The following is a 26,132-nucleotide window of genomic DNA, read 5'->3' as shown; positions in this document are numbered from 1 at the left end:
TGGGGAGAGGGGGCACGCACGGACGCCGGGCGTGAGGGGCACTGGTTGCTCGCACCGTTTCATCCCTTCTCGAATAACAATCCTTCCCCCCTTCGCCGCGACCCTCGCGAAATGAATTAAGCCTCGGCGAATCGATAAATGAACGTTTCGAGCGCGCGTGGAAAGGGAGGGGGAGAGCGGTTCGGGAAGCGCGACACGTTCCGAAAAATCTACATCAGACGTAAACGGATTGTTTGATCCATCCGATATATGACGCCAGCCCGCCCCCGCGGCCCCCCGATAAATCGCTGGCGCGCGTTACCGTGCACGTTATCGTATGCCGCGTTGCATCCGGCGGAATTAGAATACACCGCGGGGTGATATATTAGGGCGATTTTGCGCGACGTACGGCCCGTAATAGAGCGATTAGAAGAAGCCGCGGGCGCGACGTCCCCGAAATTCGCGCCGTGCGTGCGATTCAGAGTTGCCGCATCCTAAATCGCATCTCATCAATCGTACCCGATTTTTTTTTCGTTCAGATGTACGTAGCACGCACTGAATGAGGTATAATTCGAAATTTCTGTTTATATTTCTCGTTACATCTCCCATTTTTGCCGTTAGATGCCGTTCCTATTCGATAATAATAAAGAAATTAATGAAATATGGTTTGGAGCGGTACGATTTCGGCAATTGTTCCCTGCATCTCATGCATACAAAGGTGACTATTATTTCTTATCAATATAAAAAAAAAAAAGATGCGAGTGCGGCTATTCTTGATATGTTCTTTTCTTGGTATATTTTTTCATGTAACTAATTGGAAAACTTGTCTTTCTTTCCAGATCTGACGAAGCTTGTGGTTACACGCTGAGTGCGATTTTCGTCGAGGACAGTTTTGATAAACGCGAATGCCGAACCAGAGATTGCGGTTCAAACCAATCGGCTCGAGGGTTGGTTTATAAAATATTCTTGCATTTCACCATTTGCGATCAAAAACTGGTCGTCCAAAAACAAATCGTTGAATTACAATTATCGCAAAGAGCCAACACACACTCGTGTAAACGTGCTATTCCTTGCTGCGCTATTAATCCCTTGATTGTCAATGAGGGAAATATCCGCAAAAATAAAACTGGTCAAAAAATGCTTATGGCGGAAATATCTGCACATTCAAATAAAGATATTTACCCCGGAGCAATTAGAACTAGATACTACATTATGTTTTTGGTGTCATTGAATTCAAATCTCAGGTCAAAACTGCGAAATTAGAAGTGACAAATTCAGCATGGCAAATCGAAAATTTAAAAAATCGTCTATTTTGTATAAAAATTAGAATTAAAAAATTTTCGAAACCGCTAATTTCACGTACAAAATAAAAAGTCATAATCTCAAAATGACAAATTCAATGTGATGGGTAAAAAATTTAAAATATGGTTCAATTTACATAAAAATTAATTTTGTAAAGTTTTGAATATTTAAAATTTTTCACTTCCATATTGGATTCGCCATTTATTTAATAAAACATTTTAATTTTGTATTCAGAAACAGCGGCTTCATGAAACTCTCAATGCATACTTTTATATGAATCGAATAATTTTTTGTATCATGGACCCGCCATTTTGAATTTTGAAATTCGGATTTAACGACTCAGAAAACCTCTATAAAGTAATATTTTTGTAATTTTATTAACTCTTTTATCAAAAGTACTTTTGACGCACAAGCATTTTTTTACCCAATAGCTAAGCAGTTAAGCTCATATCTTTAATCAACGACGCTATATTTTATGCTTCAGATCTGTAGCGGAGCGTGGCCGATTTTGAGTTCCAGGTATTTCGGTGAGTCGAAAGAAAAAAAGGGGATTTACGGTGGTGGGTTTATCGGCTTTTATAAAAAATCAACGCGAGAGAGCTTTCGCGCGACCTTCGATAGCCGAGCCGAAGGGGATGCCGCGCGGCCGTCCGGCGATACCGTGGAGGGTTGTCAACGGAGAGCGGCGTCAGCTTGTGTAACTATCGGTAATTAATCAGAATCATCCCCGCATATCGTGTCCGTCGGACGAGTGGCGAAGGCGAAGGCTGGGTGTTTCGCGCGAGCGCGTGTGTGTGGGCGCGTAGGTGCGTGCGTGTGGTGGTGTCGGCCGCGAGAGGGTAGTTAACCGGTGACGTCACGCCCATGGCGACATCTGGCCCGGCACTAACCGCGCCGCGCTGTCCGTCCGGCGCGGCGGCGGCGAACGCTGGACACCGAACACTGTCCCGGCGCACTATAACTCCGGATCCGGATCAAAATTACCCTGCGCGTCCGCGGTGAGGCCGCACGCCGCGCCGGCTGGCTCCAATTAATTTCGCATTCGGCACGTTCTGCGATTCCGCCGTCGTTTCGGCCTTCCTACCGGTCGCGGACCGGTCGCGATCGCGCCGGATGAGGGTAACTTCGGGGATGGCGCAGGAGCTTTGCATGGGAATCCTAATCCAACGGTCTTACCGTTTCCGAAATGATTTCGCCGCCGTTGATTCAGGCTAATTTGTCCCTATAATGGCATAGTAAAAAGATTATAGTTAGGAATATAATTTTTATAGTAAATGTTACTATAATATTTGTAATATTTACAATATAAGTATAGTATAACTGACCCGTGTAAAATTTTTACCAAGAATTATAATTATTTGAAATAAAAAATATGGTAAGGTGGCAAATATTGAATGGTAAGAGAAATTAACTATTTTATATAGTCAATACAATTGGAATATTTGGCAAATATAGGTACATGTAACTATATTCCCAAAAGGTGCTTTACCATATATATAGAGTAATAAGATGGTGACTATAAATCTGTGTTCATTCTACTATATCTTCATGTTTAGATGAACTATAAATATATGTTTGAGGCCAAAACGAACTATAAAATATAGTGAGATTATAGTTATTCCAACTATTTTTTTCTCTCAGTGCGGTACCTACGCACACTCCTACACTGAGGTTCTTCGCAATCGTTCAAGAAGTCAGGCACGCTCAATATTCTTCTCTTCAAGGATATTTATTGAAGAAGACACAACTAGCGCAAAATAGCGCCAACCAGTAGAAGATAAAAACTGTTTTTAATTAATTTTAGATACCCATAAGACTTGAATCTTTCTTGTGGAAAGACATATGGGCTACCCACTGCACTGAGAGAAAAAAATAGTTGGAATAACTATAATCTCACTTATTTTATAGTTCGTTTTGGCCTCAAACATTTATAGTTCATGTAAACATGAAGATATAGTAGAATGAACACAGATTTATAGTCATCATCTTATTACTCTATATATATGGTAAAGCACCTTTTGGGAATATAGTTACATGTACCTATATTTGCCAAATATTCCAATTGTATTGACTATATAAAATAGTTAATTTCTCTTACCATTCAATATTTGCCACCTTACCATATTTCTTATTTCAAATAATTATAATTCTTGGTAAAAATTTTACACGGGTCAGTTATACTATACTTATATTGTAAATATTACAAATATTATGGTAACATTTACTATAAAAATTACATTCCTAACTATAATATTTTTACTATGCCATTATAGTTCCAAATATCATACATTTTTCTCTCAGTGTGGTAACAAAAATTCAATAGTCATGATTTTGTGAGTTGGATCATTTTTGCATAATTATGGCCAATTGATACATCGACGAGTCCAAGATGAATAATTGCACAGGTCGTTCGGAAGAAAGAAAAAGATAGAGATAGGAAGAGAGAGAGAGAGAGAGAGAGAGAAATATCCAAAAATATTAATTTAAAGCTTTACGCGAGAGAACGCGAGTTGAACGCTGGCCGCCCTTTGAGCGGCTAACTGCACGACAAATTCGGGGACGTCCCTCCATTCTCGTGGCTATCAATTGCGGCTAATCCTTCCCCAGAGTCGCCGAGAAACTTTTGTCCAGACCACGTTCCCGCGCGCGATCGCGAGCCCGCGTTGTAAAATCACATCCGACACTCATCCGCGTGAGGGTCAAACGCGTCATCGTCATTTACGAGCCGTCGTTTGCGAGAATTCACGCGGCCGCTCGATGCGCATCGTAGCGCCGCGCGGTGTCCTCGGAAGGCCGGTTTTCCGGCTCGGACAATTAAAATTCGGGCGACTTGGTAGTTCGGTCATGTATATTAGATAGCCAATTCCGGCGGTAATCCAGCTATAAATATCTCTGAATTATATTTTCTACCCCGGACTCTCTCGGGAGGAGGGGCATCGCGCGCCACACGGACGATTTGTCCTAAAAGAGCGGCCGGAGAGAGCCGGAGGGCATGGGCGGCGGATGAAAACGGCGCCGCGGTGTCTGTTTACCCGTCAATCGCGCGATTAAATTGGATCGCCGGTATTATCTTTTAATCCCGGCGCGCCCCGGTAGAATGGTTTCGAAAAATCGGTACAAAATTTCGGCTCTCGCCCTCCCAGATATCCGCGACCGGAGACTGAAACAATTGGGAAATGCGACGGTACGTTATCCGCCGCGATAAATTCGAGATTCTCTCCCTTACATTTGTTGCCGGTCACTTTTCTTCGTTCTACTCCACAAATTGCTCCCAAGAAATCACAGATAAAAGACGACTCGCTGAGGACTAAGGTGTACGTATGCATTCCATGTAATTCTGAAAAATTTAAAAGCACAAAAATCTCCAGCCTCCTTTAGAGTGAGGTTAAACACTCAATTATTGATACCCGCGCCTTAGCCATTGACACCCTCAAAAGACTCTACAAAAAAAGATTTTTCTTGCGACCAGCATTGCTAAACTTGCCTGCACTCTAGACTAATAAAAAAAATATTTAAAAATTTATTTGCAAGATACAAAGTTTATTTCAATGAAATAAAGCTTATTTCCGTGAAGAAAATTTAAATAGACTTAAATAAAGTTCGTTTTTTTGCGAATAAACTTTATAGCTCACAAATACATTTTCAAATATTTTTTTTCTCAGTGCACATGTGAAGCCTGTTCTCTTTAGCTGAACTAGTGTTGCAATAGAACTTTGTTCCTTTTCCCTTCATCACTGGTTTATATATTTGTCTGATTCTAAAGACAAGTCAGTTCAGTTAAAAGGAACAGACTTATGAAGAGAATGTTATAGTATTTTTTTTATATAAATTCTTTTCAACTTTTATTGTGTTCCGAATACAGGAATAAACTGTCAATGAGGTTTACCTTGCTACAGAATACAGTAAATTTTGTTAGAAACATAGCACATCTTTTAATATCACATTTCACATAGTTTCTGATATATAAATACTGAGAGAAATTATCTGATAAAAAATTAACAAACGGATATTTCCGATCAAATTCCGATTAATTTTTATATCCGATCAGCATATTCGATTAAATTTAATTGGATACTTCCGATCATAATGGCATTTTATCAGATAAACCGATTAAAAAATTATGAACTGATATTTCTCATCGGACGTCCCCTAATCGGATACAAAAATTCATCGGTATTTTGATGGGAAATATCCATTTGTTAATTTTTTATCGAATGATTTCTCTCAATGTGGCATATGCAAGATAAACGCAAAATAAATGGAATAATAAATTACTGGAGAATGTCGAGCTGTTTCTTACATACAAAGTTCCATATAACTTTTACTATAAAATTCTCTTTGCACTGTTCTCTTCTTTAGTGTAAAGTAACTTTCTCTGTAAAATTCTGTGTACGGTTCTAAAACACGTCTTCGCTAAAATTGAAAACAGATACCAAGTTTTTCGAGATTGTTAATGACCAATTATTGGTATGCTAATGATTGAGTGTTTTACCCCCAGTATATTTTTCGAGACAACACTTCAATCCATACTCGCATTTCCTTAGAATACCGACGCGGCGTCCGTAAATGATCCCTTTTCTGGAGCGGATGCATCGTCTTGCGAAATGTCGCGAAACGAAATCGAGTTATGTCTTTTGACAGACGTTTCCTGCCGCGATATTCGGCAGTTTATCTTCTATCGTTATCATATAACGGGAAGCCGGCTCGCCCGTATCTCTCTCTCTCTCTCTCTCTCTCTCTCTCTCCTTCTCTCTTGCTCCCGCGAGCGGACGGTAACGGCTAATCCAATCCTATTTACATCGCGGAACTGTCGCGGCTGCATTGACGTGCGCGGAAATAAATCCCGACACGACTAACACGAACACGCTCGCCCGCTCACGCGCGCGCCCGCGCTCACCGCGTCGAGGGCGCGTGTAAATCCCGGGCTTTCTCTCGGAACAAATCGAATGTCGGTCGATGTAAATGAATTCCGCTCTAATTGCAATTATGCGACACGAATGCGCATAAACGTTCGCGTTATGCGATAAATGACACGTCACTCAGGCCGGGCGCGGCGTGTAGCCGCGTGCAGTTCGTTCGTTCATTCGCTCGCTCGCTCGCTCTCGCGTCATTGCGAATTTATGAAATGGCGATCGTTATATCCGTATCGGGCCCTCTCGAAACCGTTCGCGTCATAATTGCAATTAATCAATAATTGACGTCGTATAATTGGGTGGCCGTCGAGACGATGTGCCGTTAAACATTCACGGACGTCTAGTCGAAGGCGCCGATTGACGCCATCGGCCTGTCAATTTTGCACAAGACGCCGCTCGATCGCCGACCATTACGAGACGTTACGACGTCGGAGAGACTCGAGATTATTACATTACTTATACAATGACAAGCAGAAATAGGTAAACTCTGTCCGGTTTCTCCTCGCGATAACGGCGACAGATCTCTCGCGACGAGATCGCGACGAGATGCGGATCGATTCGGCCGGCGCGAGAATTCGCGAAAGACGTGTTCTTGGCGCGTCAACGGAGGATTCGAGCATCAGAATCGATAATACATTCGCGTCAGTCGCGGGTATCGCAGCACAAACAACACCAGCCCGCCGAGAGTGAATTGGTAAAACGACGAGCGCGCCAATCAGTCGAGGCATGCCGTGGTGTAAATACGCGATGGAGGATCAGCCTTGTCTCCCGAATCAAACCCCATCGGCCGGCTGTTTAGCCGGGGCCGATTTATTTATCGGCCAGCTGTGATTAGACTTTCGCTTTATCGCGTATTCGCACGGCCTCGTCAAATATCCACGAGCCGCCGTCCGCGTTTGTTAATGACCGGTCGGGCATTGCGCCGAGCACTCGCTACGATCTCGAACACGTCGACGAGACTGTCGCGTCCGATAAATCGGACGTGGTGCACCTTCTCCTCTACATCCTCTCGCCTCCTCTCACCCTCTCCCTCCCTCTCACTCCGCTCATCCCCTCACCCCTCACCAACCGTTCTTTTGAGCCTTTCCTGTCCTTTTTTTGTTGATACGCTTCGAGTACCTTCCACCTGTTGCTAAAAAAGAAAACTGTTTTGTACCGCAGTTGCGGTCAATATTTGCGCTTTTGTTAGGCTTACCTCCCGATATTACGTGGGGAGACTCGGTCTTTTATTGCACAGGTGGAGGTTGGCTCGTACAAAGTGGCATCTCTACGTTGCCAAAGTGCGAATAGACAAATTGCTTGTTTAAGCAATTTTCAAATTACAATCTATTGGACATATCTTGTTGTTTTTTATTTTTTAAATCTGAATCGCTTAAAAACGAGTTTTTTTTTTAATTGACGGTAGAAAAGTCCTATTTTCAAGAAAAAGATCTTGGTATTATCTTTCATTTTCGTGGGAGTGGTATTAAGAAAAGAAGAACTCAGAATGTTCTCTAATGTTATGAAAATGTCTTTACATCCCGATACTTTCAATGAAGTATAAACGTTTGTTACGGGAGAAATTGCGTCGAATAACTTTCACTATACCCAGAGAAAAACACAGTGGTGATAACTATGTGTATGTGATATTGTTGAAACAACAATTAAATAAGTTTTGTATGTAGAATCAATGTAATTTAATAGACAATTTGCTAGTTATTACAACTGAAGCTGAATGCTTACAAGAACTATTTATAGTTCTCTTAACCACTCAATTTCAGTTCCAATAATTACAAAATAGTTTATCAAATTATATGTACGTTGATCCTACGTATAATACTCATATAATTGTCCTTACCATGTATATATATATTTTTTCCGAATGTACTTATGTACGTACTGAAAAAATTATGGAATTAAAATTACAGTTATTTTTGGCTCCATGTTTTTAATATCAATATTAATTATAACCATATTTTATAATCATATTTTTTGGTTGTTTTAACACGAAAATGATAATAGTAACATGCGTATAACCTTGTTATTACTGACATTAGCAGGATTTAGTAAAAAATAAATTCTCTTAACCATAATTTATAGTAATTGCTTTTCTACGTGATTATAGTTACAAGTGCCAAACATTTTTGTCTTCAATGTAACCACGTAACAACTTCTACCATTCGTCCCACTTGTCTAGTCCGTAAAAACTGATCTGTTCGAGGACGGGTCAGCGCGCATCGGGCGTACCCCGCGAGGTGTCTGACCCGACGTCGGCGTTACTACTTGAGGTTCAATCCTCGCGCGTTCGCGGTGAAGGCGAACCGCGCGATTCCCTCCACTGCGGGGATGAACATCCGAGTGCCGCCATTCCATTTACCTCGAAAGAGCACGCCCGTTCGCGCGGAAGAAACCAGTTCGCAAGTTCGTGCGCGGCTCGGACGGGAGAGCAGTTCTCGCGCTCGTTACGAGATTAAGGAAAAAGCTCCGAGCTTTGCGGGGGTGGAGGGTGTCACCCGGGGCACCCGGTGCCCACCCACGAAGACGTGCCCTCTGTCGGGGTGTCCTATCGCCGACCCGAGCTTATTCCGCCCTCAAGCTCGGGACACACCCGCAATCATGCGCAGTTTCCACCCATCGGCCAATGAAAGCGCGGAGAGCTTGCAAGCTCGTCGCGCACCAGTTCCAGCTTTCGCGGCCGAGCCACTCCGACCAAACACCACGTGGCACGCGTCCGAGTTGCACGTGCATTCGCGGAGCTGCGAGAGCCCGGTGCGCGCGAGAACGGGCGCTTGCGAGAGAGAGCTTGCAAGAGATCGGACGTTGCCTGGCCGCCAAGAACGGTCGAGCGTGATCTTTCTTCTTCGTTCAGAGCAACACCACCCCGTTTTCTTTCTCCACGCGCTCTTTGAATATCTTCTTCCTGCGCGTCCTACCCAAATCTCCCCCTCTACCGTCTTCATCCTCGCTCTCTACTTTTGTGAGCCTTGCGTATCTCTCTTCGCCCCCCTCTCTTCCTCTTTTCCCCCCCCAACATCTCCTTCTCGTAGTCATCGACACGTTTTATGCAAGCAATTCGGCTGCGTCGTTGTCGCATTGTACTACTGTGACGTGTCAGACTTTACCGTGCTTCGGGAAGCCCGTCGAGATCGACGTCTCCCAAGTCTTCGTTGAAGCTCAACGGCCATCAGCAGAGACGAAAATTCCAACGAGTTACGGACAAGGTTAGAGAATCCTTTGTTTGCCTTTAGAATATTAGACTATGATATTAGATGAGGATTGCCACATTCGTAGTTCAATTACTCCATATCGTTATTCACGCCATGTAATTTACACGTATCTATATTTTGGTCATTTTTATGACCGGAGATAATTTTTGCGCGGTGACAGTAGGTTAGCGTTTGCACCTATATCACTTCAAAACAAAATACGAGCGAACACTCGTACAAACAACAGACAAAATAAATTCCTCTGCGAAAAATGTCAATGAAAATTTCGCGCGTGAAAAAGGACTATAAAGTTATGACATGAAGAATGTTGCAGAGAGAAAGGACAATTATCCGGTGACTAGCCTTTACATTATCTATTAGTATTTCTAAAATTTTGTTGATTATAAAGTAGATATATTAATTTGCACATTATGTAATTTCCCCTCCAGTTACGTTATTTGTACGAAATTACTGTTTATCGTATATCGATCGATATATATATTTCTCTCATTAAATGAAAGAAATTACTGGAAAGCGCATGATGTTTAGAAAACAGTTGGGATTGATAGAGGAGTTGATTACATTGTAATCAACGTAAATAAATGATGCATTAATTACATGGTATGTGAAAGCAGGTCGATCTTCGAATGATCGAAAAATACAATCTTCAACAATGGTCAGTCGCATCCGCGCGATATACTTGTGTGACAATGTATAATAATATGTAAATAATTTTAGATTGCATTATACAATAACGCACAAGAAACTTTGATGAGTAATAGCGCTCGGTGGCGGTTGGAGGCGAGCCGATATTCAACAGTTGGTCCTTCTTTTATCTTTGAAACTTAACCCTCGATTCCGCCGCCCTTCAAATAGGAACCCTCTGTTCATACACCCTCTTAGAGCGGCATTTCTTGGGCAAGTAACAAGAGCGTCGAGAGAGTAAAAGGAATTTTTTGCATAAAATATGACGGAAATACAATACTATAAAGTAACGAGAGAGCCGAAGTATTTGAAGAATACGAGGTCCTTAATTAATCTTAATCACGGATAGCCCCAAAAAGTCGATTCTAAAACGGTCAAGAAGTCCAAGCATTCTGGGATCTGTTTGAGACATTCCGAGGGGTTGAAACACTTTGCATATTATATTCCACATGAAAGGAAAGACACAAAATTACACGTCCCTCTCGTATCATCTTGTTAAAATCGACAAAGCTCGGGAATCGGTTCGCTCCGAGCTCGAGCGCGGGCGCGTAGCGTTGAAAGCTCAAGGAAAGAGGCGATTTGTTCCCCACGGAAAATACCCATCTACCCCTTCGCCGATCGCGGACATTCTTTTCTCGCGCGGCCGGCAGCGGAAGAATTCGCGGACTCGGCGCAGTATAGGTGCGGCCATAGGTGTAACATATTTATGTTGTGAACCGGCCGAGTGCAAGCAATAAATAGCGGCGGACGTGGGTGTGCGGGCGAAGGGGTGAAAACGCATGTGGGGGCAGTTCGTTGAGGCGCGCGCGGGGCCAGAGCGATTACGTTTCCCAAACCCCTCGGCGCTCTCTCGTGCGACCGAGTCACCGGCACCACCATCCACCGCCGTTTCGCTCCCTTCACCCGCGCTACTCTCTCCCTCCCCCTCGCCAGCCCCTCGTCGGCCACCCATGCCACCCTGCCGCGTCTCCTCGCCACCTCGTCCCGCCGGACCCTTTACGGCGCCCGAACAACCCTATTCGTTTGTTTCCAACCCGTATGTGCGCGCACACGGAGGTATGCAATTTCGGTGTCGGGAATGCGCGCTACCGGACGCACGACCGGTCCGCGCGTGTATCGCGTGTCCACGTTTGTGGAGCTCTTATGGAACGAGATCCTTGCCTCCCCCCCCCTCCCTTTCCCTCCAAGAGAAGTCTGCGGGAACATCGGCAGTAGGTGAGATGAAAGGAGCCCGCGAGACATTCCCGAGAATTTGAACGGAGTGCTAAGCGCGATCATATCCCGTTATGTGCAACGTCAAAAGTCTAGGATCCTTACTGTCTCTCTTTGATCGGTCAAAGCGTCTCTAAAGGTGACCCACGAGCCTTCCGATTAGAGGCCATAAACGTGTTTAGAGACGAGTTTATTGATAAGAGAGAACAGAACCTCAGGATAAGGGCAATAAATGTACATTTTTAGTGTAAAGTCTGTATGTGCAATGAGAAAAGGATGCGTTTGGTATTTTTGTGATTATAATCACATAGAGAAATAACTACTATAAATTATGGTCAAGAGGAAATTATTGTTTTATTAAATTTTACTATAATATTAACGATAATAACCCCATATTCGTGTTATTACTATATTTTCGTGTTAGACAACCAAAAAATACGATCGGGACAAAGAATAACTATAATCTTGGTAAGATCAACCATTCTTTTCTCTCAGTGTGATTTATAATGTGCTTTTTGCTTTCTGTTCCTTGCTCTCTAATCTTCTTTCAGCTAAAGGCTTAAGTTTGATCTATAATGTGTTCTTTGTTTCTGCTTTTTTTTCTTTACCTCTTTCAACTTAAGCCTTAAGTCAGGAAAAGACAGGGAACAAGAAACGGGAAACAAAGAGCCTATTGTAGATTAAATTAAAAAATTTAAGTCAAAAAGAAAAATAAGGAGAAAGAAAGGAAAGGCAAGGAGCACATTGCAGATCAGACTCAATGTCTTACTGTATGATCATTAGTTTGATTAAAAAAAGCTTTAAAATCGACAGAAATTACACATGGATGTCTCATTGGATGTCGCGCGTCGAGTTTAATGTCGAAATTCGGGGGAGAGAGCAGGAGGGCAACTGAGAAAAATAATAAATAAATAACGGCAACATCAGCAGCAGCAACGATCCTAAAATCCGAGGATTCGCGACATACGTAGGCGAGTGTGCCGATACGGTATTCCTATTAACGGGCCATTACTCTTCCGCTACTATCGCGCTTACGGTTACCAAGCGATGTAACGTTCTCCGGTAACGAAGCACACGAGTGCATACGGGCTCGCCGACAGCGACAATATCGGCACGCAGACGCGATCGTGGATCCGAACGGCATGCGTTCGCGCAGCTATGCTGAAAATCTTGACTGGAGGACCCTTTCGCATACCGATTGCCTGGACCGATCCGATCGGGGATGCATCGGAGGCACGCCAATCGGAGACGCGCTAGTCGGCCAGTCGGGTAACCAAATGATGCATATCTCTCCTCGGCCCGTCGTGTCCCGAATGTCTCGACGTTGCTCACTCCGATGCCGAGTCTCGGGAGGGTACGCGCAGGGAGGGCGAGTGCTGCAGGATCGTGTCTCTCTCCCTCTCTCCCTTTCTCTCTCTCTCTCTCTCTCTCTATCTCTATCTCTGCATTTGGGTGGGTGGACGGATGGATGGGTGGATGGGAGAGACTAGCCGGGCGGAAAGCCGGGTGGACTCGGGGGCCAGCGTATGGTTGCGATGAGGTCGAGAGCTTGCGGCCGGATGCCAGTCTGACCATGTCTACCGGCGCGTTACTTGCGAGCTCGTCAGCCTCTCGCTCCTAGACGCATCTCGCCAGAATCCGAGCAATGCGGCTCAAGAGTCCGCGCCGGCGCTGCAGCTGCACTCTAGGATGCAGCGACGGCTCTCGGCAGACTGCTATACCGGCCACGATCCTCGACGGGGATTGGCCGGCGGAATATCATCGAGTCGGGGGGCATTGGGATGGTCTTCGGCAACTGCTGGTATGCACGGTAATAGAGGGGGGGGGAAGGAGAGTCTTGGAGTCGTGGTATCGAAGGAAAATCGCGCGGGCCGCCGTAGATCGGAATGATAATACGAGTGGCGTCGTTATTACCTGCCCCCTTTTTGCCCTCATTCTCTCTTTTCCTTTATTTATTTATAAGCGATCCGTTTTACGACTCGTAGCGCTTACTTACGGAATTTATTGCCAGAAGAGAAACAGTAAAAAATCAAATCTCTCAGTTCAAATCTGCCTCACGCCTATATCTCCTCAATATTGGTCAGTTTGTCACTATTTTAAGTTGTAAGTTAAATACGTTATCACACTGAGAGAAAAATGTATGATATTTGAAACTATAATGGCATAGTAAAAATATTATAGTTAGGAATATAATTTTTATAGTAAATGTTATCATAATATTTGTAATATTTACAATATAAGTATAGTATAACTGACCCGTGTAAAATTTTGACCAAGAATTATAATTATTTGAAATAAAAAATATGGTAAGGTGGCAAATATTGAATGGTAAGAGAAATTAACTATTTTATATAGTCAATACAATTGGAATATTTGGCAAATATAGGTACATGTAACTATATTCCCAAAAGGTGCTTTACCATATATATAGAGTAATAAGATGGTGACTATAAATCTGTGTTCATTCTACTATATCTTCATGTTTAGATGAACTATAAATATATGTTTGAGGCCAAAACGAACTATAAAATATAGTGAGATTATAGTTATTCCAACTATTTTTTTCTCTCAGTGCACTACTTTGATATAAGAGGCCGTTGTACACTGCACAGCCACCGTTTGTACAGCCATGTTTGTTTGTTTGATTGAAAAGATTATCCTATAGATTATTCCAATATTGCGCGTTTGATGCTCTACATGTAACATTGTTACATTATGTTTCTGCTTTCGTCTAACTTAGCTTTCCTGGGAATTTATGAGTTTTATTGTTTTCTTTTTCTTTCATCCCCTTAAGACTACCTTGATAGTTCAGTACTTATTGTCACTTTTATTACCCTCACCTCTCTATCAAAATTTTTTCGCAACGGCAACGGATTTATTTCTTGTATTGTTGGTATTCAATCTATTCTATATTATCGTTATATACTCCCATCCCTCCTGCCTTAGCATTCTACTATCGTTTGCATACCGTAACTCTAAGAGATAATAATTCTTCTTCCCTTCAGAGTAATAATAAAACTCTGCTCTCTTTCTCTCCACGTTTTCCCTCTTCGTCCGTGAGCTGTCGGTGTGTAGTACGAGATACCCGATCGAGAATTTGAAAATGAGAATAAAGGTATAATTATGATGATTTGTACAGATCACGGTCAATGAATACTGTAGATTCGTGTGGGTTGATTCTGGGCTAGCGTTAAAAGATTCAGTGACGCGCGTCAAATTCACTGTTGCGCACTTGTGAAATTTGCATTACCTGCTGTGTGTTACATTAATAATTGGGTCGACTCGGCGCGAGCTTTTAATCAGGCACTGGCGAAAACGCGTGCATCGAAACGCGCGCTGATCGCGCGGCCCTCAACGGCCGGCCTCGTCGGCGCGCGGCGTGACGGGGCTGCGCCGAATGCGGCTTTTGCAAATGAATTTTTCGGGGCACGCCATCGTTCCGCGTTGATACGTTTGCATCGCGGTGATTTCGCAGGGCACCGAGCTATATAACGCGCGAGAGGGGCGCGTGGGTAAACGAAATTCCCCCGATGCGTGCATCTCACGCATTCCGCAGCGAGATTGCGCAAAAATCGGGCGAAACAAACGCAACTAATTTAACTGCTTTCGAACAATTAATCCGAAGCATTTAATTTAATTGCACCGCAGCCCGTCGAGTCCGGCCAGCGGCGGCAGTCGAAACAACGGCCGGCGCAAAACCCCGGGACGGAATTTTCGGCTCGACGCGATGGCTCGAATTCTTTGGCGCGTGCAAAACAAAAACATTCGCCGCACGTTCGAAAGTTGACCCGGAGAAGGCGCGCTTATTGCAAAATCGGTATTTGGCGTTTGACGCAATTTATTTGAGTGAAAATGTCTCATCGAGAATTTCAACAGACATACTTCCCCTCTTTTCGAGAGTTATCGACTATGCGGGGAGTGCAGTTTAATTTCCTTTTTTTTTCGCGCGTGTTTTTCGCGAAGTTTCTATTTTCCGAGCGCGAACGGGTATTTCGGATAATAAACCACGGGCGATTGAGATTCCGAGGTAATGTTTGACGTTAATTGGCTGCAGTTAAACAAGAATGATCCAACTCACAAAAGAAGTACGTTTCAAGAAAAAAGATAAAAATTTGATACATGACCTAACAAGTATAAATAGGACTGAGGTTCTTCGCAATCGTTCAAGAAATCAAGCATGGTGTGTGTGTTCTTCATTTCTTTTTTTAATAAACTTTACTTTTTAATAAACATTTCTTTTTAATAAGCATCTTTCTTTTTAATAAACTTAACTCTTAAAAAATGGATAAAAATGTAAATGGCAAAAGATAGCGCAATAAGTAGAAAAGAAAAGCTCTTTTCTTAACTTAAATCTAGAAGCTTGGTTGTTTCTGGCTTATGTAGAAAGACATATGGATTGGGTACCAAAAGCTCGGAAATTATAGTTTCGTGGACTGTATCATTCTTGCATAACTGCGGCCAATTCGTAAGAAGGTTTTCTTTCCGCGCGTGCGATACACGACAATTGGAATGAGAGAACGAGCGATCAAGTACGCGGATAGGGGCGGCGGAAGAAAAGATAGGGACGAAAAGACGATATGGAAAGAAGGGTGAAAGGGCGCGCGCTAGTGGGTGAGTATAATTAATAGCAAACCCGTATAAATCAGAGACAGGCTGGATGCACGCTGGTACGCGCCGTTACCGATGCAGGATTATGCCCAGAGGGGCGGTTACCCCACGACTCGCTAATTTTTCACACAGACGCCATAATGGTCCGGGCTAATTACTGATTTTTATCTCCGCGAGAGTTGCCGCACGCGTACGTGTATGCGCGCGCGCGCGGCTGTGTCGGTGTGGGCGAGAGGGAGGAAGAGAGAAGGAAACTGCGGCGATAAAACGCGGGCAAGGAAGGGTGGGTGAAGCGGGAGAGCGATTCAAGAGCCAGCAGATCAAACGGTCGAGCTCGCGCCGTGCACGTGCGAAAATTGCGTATCACGTCCGTATTACGACGCGTTTGTTGCACGAGTCGTCGTGCGCGTTACCGCGGATAATGTTTTCAAGGGAAAATAACGACTGATGCGAAGCGACCATGATAGCGAGTCGCGGCTCGTTACCGCGCGCGACGCCTTCGTTTACACAATTCAGCGATACTCGCAGCAGCGGTGGCGAGAGTAGAGCGACGGAACTTGGCGCGAGTTCTTCGTCGCCTGCTACAGGCCGCTCCAAGTTTCGCACACACGCTTGGTTCGCGCGAACCTCTCTCTTCTCTCTCCGCTTCAGTAGATACAGCTAACCAGCCCCAGACGCCTATGTACTTAACGTAACCCATGTAAGCTCACGCTAGAACAAATTTACCACCGACCTACCTACCTACCTACTCACCCACCGGCCCGCCCGCCCTGCGATCCTCGTCGCCCGACCTCCTCCACGTCCCATCCGCGCGCTTCGAGTCCCTTCTCACCCCCTAATTCGCCCTCGAAACACCGATGTTATGAAGTTGTGTTGAACTTTTCGCGAGAGCATAGTTTGCAGAACACTCCCGGCTGACTGCGAGCGCTTACCTTCGCTCCTGTGACATATATCTACACGGAGGGTGTCTGACAAAGAGTAGGCGGGCGGGCGGACGGGCGTACGAAACGAAAGGTGAGTCGGCCGTATTTTGGGAAGGAGAGAGCGATATCAAGGTTTGCCCCGTCGTCACAACCGCGTGCGTTTTTATCGAGAGCTCGCTAGGATTGGTATTAGCGGCTACCTGTTGCCCGCCTGTTGTAAGACTTTAATCGGCGAGCTGACATCGATTGGACGTTGCCGCGACGTTGATGTCGGCACCTCAAAAACGGTTCCTTCCAAGTGAGGAAAAAATAGGCCCAATCGCGGTTGTTGTCGCGAAGATTTCATCTATGAGATAAGGCAGGATGTCTGGCAGTGTCAACGCACACACCGAATGTTTTCGCAGACTTGAAAACGCACGTGAATCGACTCCCCACGTCAGACTGAGACCTTTAGTCTCAAATAATTATTATTAATTAATCCCGCTGTCCCATTCCCAATTATGGAATTACACATTTTATCTCTGATTCTCTTTATCATGTTATTAATTTTAAGTGTTGCGAAAAACACTGCCTGATCCAAAAGTCCAACCTGGACCTCCTCACTTGACGGACAGGACGCCGTAACAATTTTGTCACCGAGATCTGGAAAGTATTCCCCGCAATGCAAATGCTTAAACGATCCCGAGTCGAAATTTTAATTCTACCTTCGACCAGAATTTTCGAATATTTGTATATTTTGAAGGATCAGTGTGTACTTAGTATACGCGAAGACTGAAGTCGTATTTAGCACTCTTAGACGGCAGAGAACGCACAAACTGCCACTTGTAGGTTCTGAAAGGGTTCTTTCCGCAAAATTAGTAGGTTGAAAAGAACAAAAGAGATCGATATAGGCATCAGAGTATCATAGTAAACGTTAAAGGTTAAAGTAGGCGTTAAGATATTGAGATCGAAAGTAGGATCAAAACTTTGATTCGGGATGTTAGATTGAAGCAAACTATACAGTTCTTTCACAATTTCTTCGATTGCGAAGCGAACACGCTCGGTTCCCCATGTGTGAGAATAAAAGTAGATCGCTCGTTTCGCAAGCTGCAGCAATTTGCAACACGTGTCGTAAATCCGCTCCGAGACAGAGAGACTTTTCGCGACGAGGGTAGTATTGCGCCGCACGGAATTCGCGCCGCGTGTCCCTTTGCTTCGAGCGCCTCTTGTTCTTTTTTGTCTTCTCTCTTCGCGAGTCTGTAGATCCTGTCTAGGCGTGCACGCGCGTTGCCAACTAAAATGGTACACGCGTTAGGAATTCTCGGCACGGCAGTCGGAGCCAACAGGCTCACGGCAGAAACTTACGGGCCAACTTTGAGGGGGGTAACGGCATTACAACGTTATTAGATTTACCGCAAGCACCTACCCGGAGGCACTCCTGCACATTACCCACATACCCCTACCGAAGTATAAGTAACCCTAAGCGTCCCATAGAGCTCACCTCGTGGCTCCGTCGCCGCGAGCATTAAATTATGCGCTTGCGCGCTGTAACTGCGAGCTACTTCCGCAACTGCGTCATTTGTTTATCATATGTTAATTACAGCGATCGCTTGTACGTTAATCCTCAATTAATAACGTGAGAGACAATCGATTACATTCACGGGACTCCAAGGGGATTTAAGATCGCAACGCATGAGCTTGCGCTGACAGTAGAAAAGCTCTAATCAGTTTTCAACTATTTATATTCCCGCGACATCACTCGTAAAGATTTATTATTCAGAGGCTGCTGAAGTGAATGACGAGCCCCAAAAATGTCAACAACGTAGAAACGATCGTACTATCCTTTTTATATCTCTTCTACACATAGAACTTACGTAAATATACGTTGTTCTATTTTATTATATTTGGCGGAAAATCTTACCACGCATATACAGAAATCTTTCTTTTCGGATATAAACTTTTCAATTCAGATGTAAAGGCACATGAAATTTTCCTAAATGGAACGAATTTACGTTTATACAAGCTACAGATCTTTCATATCAGGCGAATATTTACTTAAACTAATAGCGATTTTATATTCGAAATGTCAACTCTAAAACTGTATATCGTTTTCGTCATATATCGAGCGATGCTTCAATTCGTTCTGTTTTTATCGTGTGAGAGTATTTGTAATTCAGTGCAGCCGATACAATGTAAACTTTACAGGCAAAAGTCAGTATGCTGATTTCGTATCACTTTAGGAAAAAAAGGAAGAAAGGAAGATGACAAACATCCAGCTGTATGCGTGATCACGTATGCGTGATCCGCGAGCGCGCAAACTACCCTCTCTTCATATCTCTGGCGCTCTCGCCCCCGCGACGACGCTTCCGATTCCCGTTCGATGCGCGGCAGCGTTTACGAGCGTGACGCGAGCAAATGTACGGCACGCAATTCCGCGTAATGGTCGCGCGGCGGCGAGCTCGTCGGGAGAGAAAGCGACAAAATAATTTAAACGCGCGAGAAATATCGAGTCAGGCCAGGGAAGGGGTAGGAGCGACGACGAGGGTGCGCGTGGCGAGAGGAGATAGCGGGGTGTGCGGGGACGCGCGCGCGACAGAACGAGAACGAGAGGAATTTCGGCGCGGCTAGCTATTGAGTAGCTACCCTTAAGATAAGGGTGGATTCACCCCGTCCCTCATACGTTTCCGCTATCTGACGCTAAACGGCACCGCCGCTCGGTGGCCTTCCACGGCGAAAGGGATGGCCCCGGCACTGCTCGCTTCTACATAATACGCCGGCACATTACTGTCGAAGCGCCGTTAGATAAGCGGAATTTAGAACGGCGAGACAGGATTTTTCGTACGGCCGACGTTTGTGAAGGATCGCCGGATCCTGCCGGAGGATTTGTGCACGCGCGCTTTTCCGTTTCGCCCCTTACCCAGCAAGCAAATTCGCGTCTCCACCTTTGTCCGAGCAGCCTAGGAAGATTTAGCGCTGTGCGAACGACGTTTGTACGTCCCTCCCCCCTCCTTTCCTCGATTAATCCTGACGCATTCACTGGAATCCCGAATGTCGTGGAAGGAAAGGGAAGTGCGTTAAAGTATCCGAGTCGCGCGCGCGGACGCAAGGATTTCCAGATTTCTTCCTTCTTCATTCGAGCGCTGTAAAATCGCGCGGTGACAAAAGCCGCGGTGAGAGCGTCGCGAGGATCTGATTGGAAGGGCAGTTTGTCCGCGGGGAGGAGACCTCGAGGGAGGACGCGATTCTTATCGTGGAACTTCCGATGTTCGATGGAATAGAATCGCCAGCGACGAAACTGATTTCGAAAGCGGGAAAGACGGGGCCGACGCAACACAAAGCCCTTTACACGTCCTCCCCCTCCCCTCCCAACTCATTTAAGGCTAACTGTCCACAACGGGGGTGCAAACTACCCTTATCTGCGGACGTTTATGCCCACGCCTTATCTAGCAGCCCCCGACTGCTTCGCGCTCGCTAACAACTAGGTATTCTCTCTTCCAAGCCAATCTCCTTTCTCGGACAGAACGACCTTAAGTTCTCCCCTTCTTCCCTTCAGACCTTTGCTCGCTCTGTCTCTTGCTCTCTATTCTGTGTTTGTTCGCGATTTATAGATTTGTCTACAAAGTTTGAGGATTTTGTTCTTTTCGCACATGATTGTGAAAGTAATCTCTCAATTGCGGAGAATTTTATAATAAAAATCACGGTAGAATTTTGTAACGGAGAAGTAGATCAACATTTTGCAGTAATTGACTATCATTCCTTCATTTCATGTATATTACTTCTATTTTAGGAACTGAAATGTACACTGAAGAAGGAATACTTGAAAATTTATTGGCGAGATAAAAGTTTATTTCACAGGAATAAGTTTTATATCACAGAAATAAATTTTCGAGTATATTTTCTCGTATAAAGCTCATTTCAGTGAAACAAATTTTCCTCCCACAAGTAAATTTTTAAATATTTTTTCTCAGTATACTATGAGAAAAAAATTTGCTATGTTCCCAACGAAATTAACTGTGTCATTCAGCAAGCTAGACCCAATTGACAATCTACTTCGGCACTACTAGAAATACAGTAAAATTGAAAAGAGTTTACATGAAAGAAGACCACAGCACTTCCTCCGTGTGCGCAATTGGAATAACTCCGTAAGCGAAGCGGAGTCTCCGCGAAAGAACGTGTTGTTTCATCCATTTCACTTGACGTGCAATTACCGAAAGTTAATTTCTTCGCAAACGAATGACTGTGGTGAGGAACTCGTTGAGCGTCAAATTAGCGCCACGCTCTCGACTCGCTCGTCTCATCCCCGCGCTGAGGCAAGCACAGAGGACAATCGAAAAGGTCCCGATGTTCCTTATCTTGCCATTCCTGTGCCATTCCTACGCGCCTGTCTGGTTCCGTCTCGCGAACCGAAACGGTTCCCGGACCACGGACGGAGGAGGGTCCCTGCGCGCCGGCTCGGTAGGAGATGTTGCGGTGAAAACAAAGACGTTACTCGGCCCCTATCTGAGGGTTGTAAAATAACCGTCGAACGACGACGAAACAGAGGGGTAATAAATGAGATAAGCTACGGATAGATTCCTGCGGGAGCGGAGGGCATTATCGATGCGCTCCTTCGTAACGCGATCAGCGTCGAAGCTTATCTAATGGGAGAGATCGCTCGTGGATCCCAGGCGACGATACGATAAAAAGCTCCCGAACGTAACCGATTAAAAACCGGAAAACACACACGCACATACATATATATACACGACACTTTCGTGCTCTCCTTCCGCGAATAAATTGGCAATATCGTTGACGAACGCGCGACGCGAGCATCGCTCCGGAATTGTCGGCGAGCTAACGGCACACGTACTCGTACGGACGAAATAGCGTGTCCGGAAACTACGTAAGTGTTATTCAGTCAAAAGTGCTGACTGATATCGGCCAGCAGAGTGCGCTTGTTTGCGGGAGCATGCCGGCGGTCGTAATCGTGAGGCGTGTAACGTTACAGCGGTCATATTATCGAACGTGCAGATCGCTTTTTTTTTTACACCCGCTCGGATGACTCCGTGAAACCGCGTCCACCCACACGTCCGGTTTCAGCCGGTAGTTTTTTTCCCGAAGCACACGAGGAACGAGCACGAACGAGCGCACCCACGCGGGCACGCACACACAGACGGATACGTGCACCCACGCACGCGCCCAGAGAACGTTGGACTAATTGGAAGTCTTAATGGCACTCGACGGTAATAACGCAGTCGGGATCCGGGTGTGTGTGCATCATATCGATCGGAATTTGCAACGGACCCCTCTCGTTACCGATCCTCTCTCGCTCTCTGCGCGTTCTCGCGATTTATCCCCTCCCTCCTCCTCCTCCTCCTCCCCCCGCCCTCGTCCCCCTCACCCTCTCTTTCCTGCCCGCCGCCCGTCAATGACGAATCAACAAACGGGACTGATTTGATTTCATTCATTAATTCCGAGCGACTTCGCCCGGGTTGATTTCCGTTATGTTTTCTCATGGATCGCGCGTGTGCACTTTAAGAGAGCGAGAGAAAGAGATGGAGGAAGAGAGAAGGAGAGAGGGAGGTAGGAGAGGAGAGAGGAGAGAGAGAGAGAGAGAGAGAGAGAGAAAGAGCCAGATACACGCAGAAGGAGGGTCGTGATCGGAGGGGAAGGGGGGCGAAAGCGGGCGAGACAAAAGGGGATGAAACAGTGAAGAGGGTACTCTCGCATTCTCTTGCCGATAAAACGCGAGGAATCGAATAACGGCTGATAAACAGGGTATTAAATGTATCACTGGCATAAATCACTTACCGACGACTCGTCCCCGTTCGCTCGTTAACTTTCGTCCTCTCTCTCTTTCTCTCTGCCTCTCTCTTTCTCTCTTTCTCTCTCTGTTTCTCTCTCTCTCTCTCTCTCTCTCTCTCTCTCTTTCTCTATCAGCGTCATATACGACATCAATTTATTTCGATATTTTCCGACACCCGCGCACAATTTCGACGCGCGACCCTACACCTAGAAAAATATGGAAGCTCCAACACCGAAGTCCGCTTTGTTGACAGTACGGATTTCCCGGTTGTAGGATGTAAATTCATCGAGCGTGCACGATGAGGCAAATAGGAGCCGGAAATGATAACTGCCCGCGCTGCGCTATGGTTATTGTTATCGGTATCGACATGGACCTATGAGCGGTTATTAGGATAAAAGATGCACGGAGGTGTACGCACGGGCACCGACTATTGGATGAACGTTCCCTAACGTAATCGGGATTTACCATCTCGGTTTATTGTTCGACGGACGGAGTGTATCTCTCTCGCGTGACGCTCGAGCGCATTCGAAATGCGCGTCGATCTATTTATTTGATCGTGTCGTTCACTCGAAAATACCATACGACGTGTCGTGACGCGTCCGACGGCTCTCCGCTGGAATTTTCTCCGTTTTAATATCAGTATGTGCTTATCGGGTGCGAGACCCCGAGGATACAGGTAAGCAGGGTGTCTCGGATTTCTGTTGAGGCATCTTTTTCACAAATTCTTTTCACGGAATGGGGACTTTCTGAAATTTTGGCCCTGTGTTAAACCTTGAATTCTACAATGCAGTAAGAACTAAGTTAGCAAAGTAGGCTTAGTTCTAATGTTACAATTTATTCCTACTTTGACTCTGATAATGTCCGAAATTTCACTTTTTTTGATGTCAAAATAGTTTTATTATAGGCTTCAGAATATCAAAATAAGTGTTTAATGCAATAGTGAAGCTGAAGATAGAATTAAAATTTCGACTCGGCTAAGTTAAATAGAATCAAAAAAGGTTGATGTACGTTTCAGAATATCAAACTAGGTATTGAATAGTAAGGCTGAAAGTAAGATCAAAATTTCGACTCGAGTTTGAGGTAGGTCATCGTCCTTCGCAAGAACGTCGAGCGAAAAGGTTTAATTTGTCCGCAATTTTTCTTCGTGTTGTCACTTAATATCTCAGTAATTGATCTTTTAATCAATTTGCAGAAAGTATGCTTCAAATTACTGTTCGCGCGTAAGAAAACTGATCGCATTCTTGACGCTTTTCGAGGAAAAAAAGCTTTCCCATGGACTAATGTATACAAGCTTTACACCAATTTTGAGTATATTAAATCACAAAATTTAGCAACGTTCCTTTGACTGGTTAGATTACGATATTTATCTCATAAAATGATAAAATAGAAATGTGAAAAAATAATCGAAATTTGCTTAAAATAATATATTTTGTTAAATAACATGAAAAGCCGAGTGTAAATTTTAGTGGACTTTTATCGCTGCATTGATATAACAAAAAATTTTCATCATTGTATGATATAAATTTAATAATTGATTTTTAATATACCGTATATTTATTTCATAAATATAAAAGAATTATAAATTTAAAAAATTATTAATTAAAAGAATTACAAAGAATTATAAAGAATTATAAAGAATTAAAAAGAATTATAAAATAAAAGAATTATAAAGTTTGCATCATCGGTTGTCTATTGATAATCCTGAAAATCCGTCTGGATTGACTCTAAATTGATCGGGAAGACCGCGGGTGAAAGATACAGCTCGATAAAGCTGAGACACCGCGTATACGCGAGCACCGGCGAGGCATCGCGGGAGAATGTCGCGAAGGGCGAAGACCCTGTCTTATTGACATCCCGTAACTGTACCGTGATTTAATATAAACTGCACAAAGCGCCTACCTTTGATAGGTAAATATGAAATACTCCGGTCGGACGAGTGCTCTTTCGGGCGCAGGCTCGCGCTCGAGGGTGCGCTCGTTCTCGGCAGGATGTAGGACGTACACATACCGTGTACATGCCCGTCGCGTCCCTTTCACCCTCTCTCCCCTCCCCGCCTGCCCCTCTCACCAGCTGGAAAATGCTGTCGGGCAAAGAGCACGGATACCTCATGCTTTGAGAACTTCGAAGACCCCGTCGCGCGCGTCTTCCTCCGCGAGGCGTATCGCCCGGCGTCTGGATTCTTTCCGCGTATGTGCATATCTGCCGGAACGGGATCCGAGCCCGAGATTGCCCCGTCGCGTCCAGTTGAACAAGTACCGTCCGACAGAAAATTATACGACGGACATGCGGCAGTAATACGATCATGACGTACGACGCGTATGAATTGACACATTGATGTGTAAAACTTAAGAAGAGGCGTATGAAAGTGTCCACCCCAATGTGGATGGGCTTTGACTACGTGCCGGGGCAGCTGAGAATGAAACACGTAATTCTTTTTTATACGTGCTATCGTGCAACAAGGATCGAAACGACTCTTCGGAAGAAAGAAATTCGGTAAAATTATATAATCGTGAGCATCGTTATATAATCGTTTCGCATATCTGCGAAACCGTGAGTCAAATATACGAGAAAATATTTTGGACAAATTCTGTTTTTCACGACCTCTATGACTGTAGAGGAAGGTGCTGTACCTTGAGCTTTTCAACACTTATCTTTATCCTGATTATTTTGATTCTGAAAGCACACGTACACACAGAATACATGTTTATAACCTTCCTAAACAAGAACTGTGGCGGTAGACACAATAAATTATCACATTAGCAAAGCGAAGAAATCACTAGATAACGCTGAAATTGACCCAAGGTATAGCATTTTATATTTGGATTTTATATTTGGATCTTTCAAATATGTCACACACATTTCTTACGTATCCTCAACTTTATATAAAATATATAAAAATTTACTTTTATAAAGTAAATTAAATTTAAGTAAAGTAAATTTATTTTACTTAATTTACCTTACTTTTGCAGAAATTTACTGTTGTACTTATCTTACTTTTGTAAAGTTTTATCAGTAAGATACACCTCTTATGATCCATACGAGTATATCAATCGCGAATTAGCCGCAGATGAAAGCGGACATTTCGCGAAATACCACGTCATCGTATACCGTGTCGTATCTTCAAGCACAATTCGCTCGATGTTCGTACAGAGAAAAAAAAACAAAAGAGAGAAATACGCTGTTCGAGAGAGAACAGACCGCTTTATTTGGCTCGCGACCATCTCACAGCGCGCAATATTCTTCTCGCCGACGTTCTTTGATCCTTTATTACATTTTTACAAGCGATTACATTGGCCAGCCGCTGGCGATCCTCCGGGGCGACCTTATTTCCGCTCCTTACGACTGTCTTCAGACTCCACCCTGCCTCGCCCGCGCGTGCCCGTCCCCGAAAGCGTAACGAAGTTTCCCGAGCCACGGGAAGGAAGATATTGTTCTTGTTTATAGCGAAGTTAACTCGAGTCCTGCCTCGCGACCAAGGTTCATTCGCCCTTAATTAAGTTTAAGGGATTATAGAATTGTTTCGCAAAGTCGATTATAAGAC

At 44.4% G+C, this 26,132-nt stretch overlaps 1 protein-coding gene across 1 annotated transcript in view; it reads left to right on the top strand.

Moving 5' to 3' along the window:
- LOC116840900 (LIM domain only protein 3-like) overlaps positions 1-26,132 on the top strand; it is a 122,700-nt gene that overhangs the window by 42,550 nt on the left and 54,018 nt on the right. Inside the window, exons 3-4 of the mRNA XM_032808227.1 lie at positions 819-926; positions 1,766-1,808. Of these exons, the coding sequence (XP_032664118.1) occupies positions 885-926; positions 1,766-1,808 (85 nt within the window). The 5' untranslated portion in view covers positions 819-884. The remainder of the gene's footprint in view (positions 1-818; positions 927-1,765; positions 1,809-26,132) is intronic.

This window comes from Odontomachus brunneus, unplaced genomic scaffold (genome assembly GCF_010583005.1).
Source record: "Odontomachus brunneus isolate Ranch 3 - 2012 unplaced genomic scaffold, Obru_v1 Obru_scaffold_012, whole genome shotgun sequence".
In the NCBI taxonomy this organism is placed as follows: domain Eukaryota; kingdom Metazoa; phylum Arthropoda; class Insecta; order Hymenoptera; family Formicidae; genus Odontomachus; species Odontomachus brunneus.
Note: the sequence above shows the minus strand (reverse complement) of the source record. Positions and strands in the feature narration are given on the sequence as shown.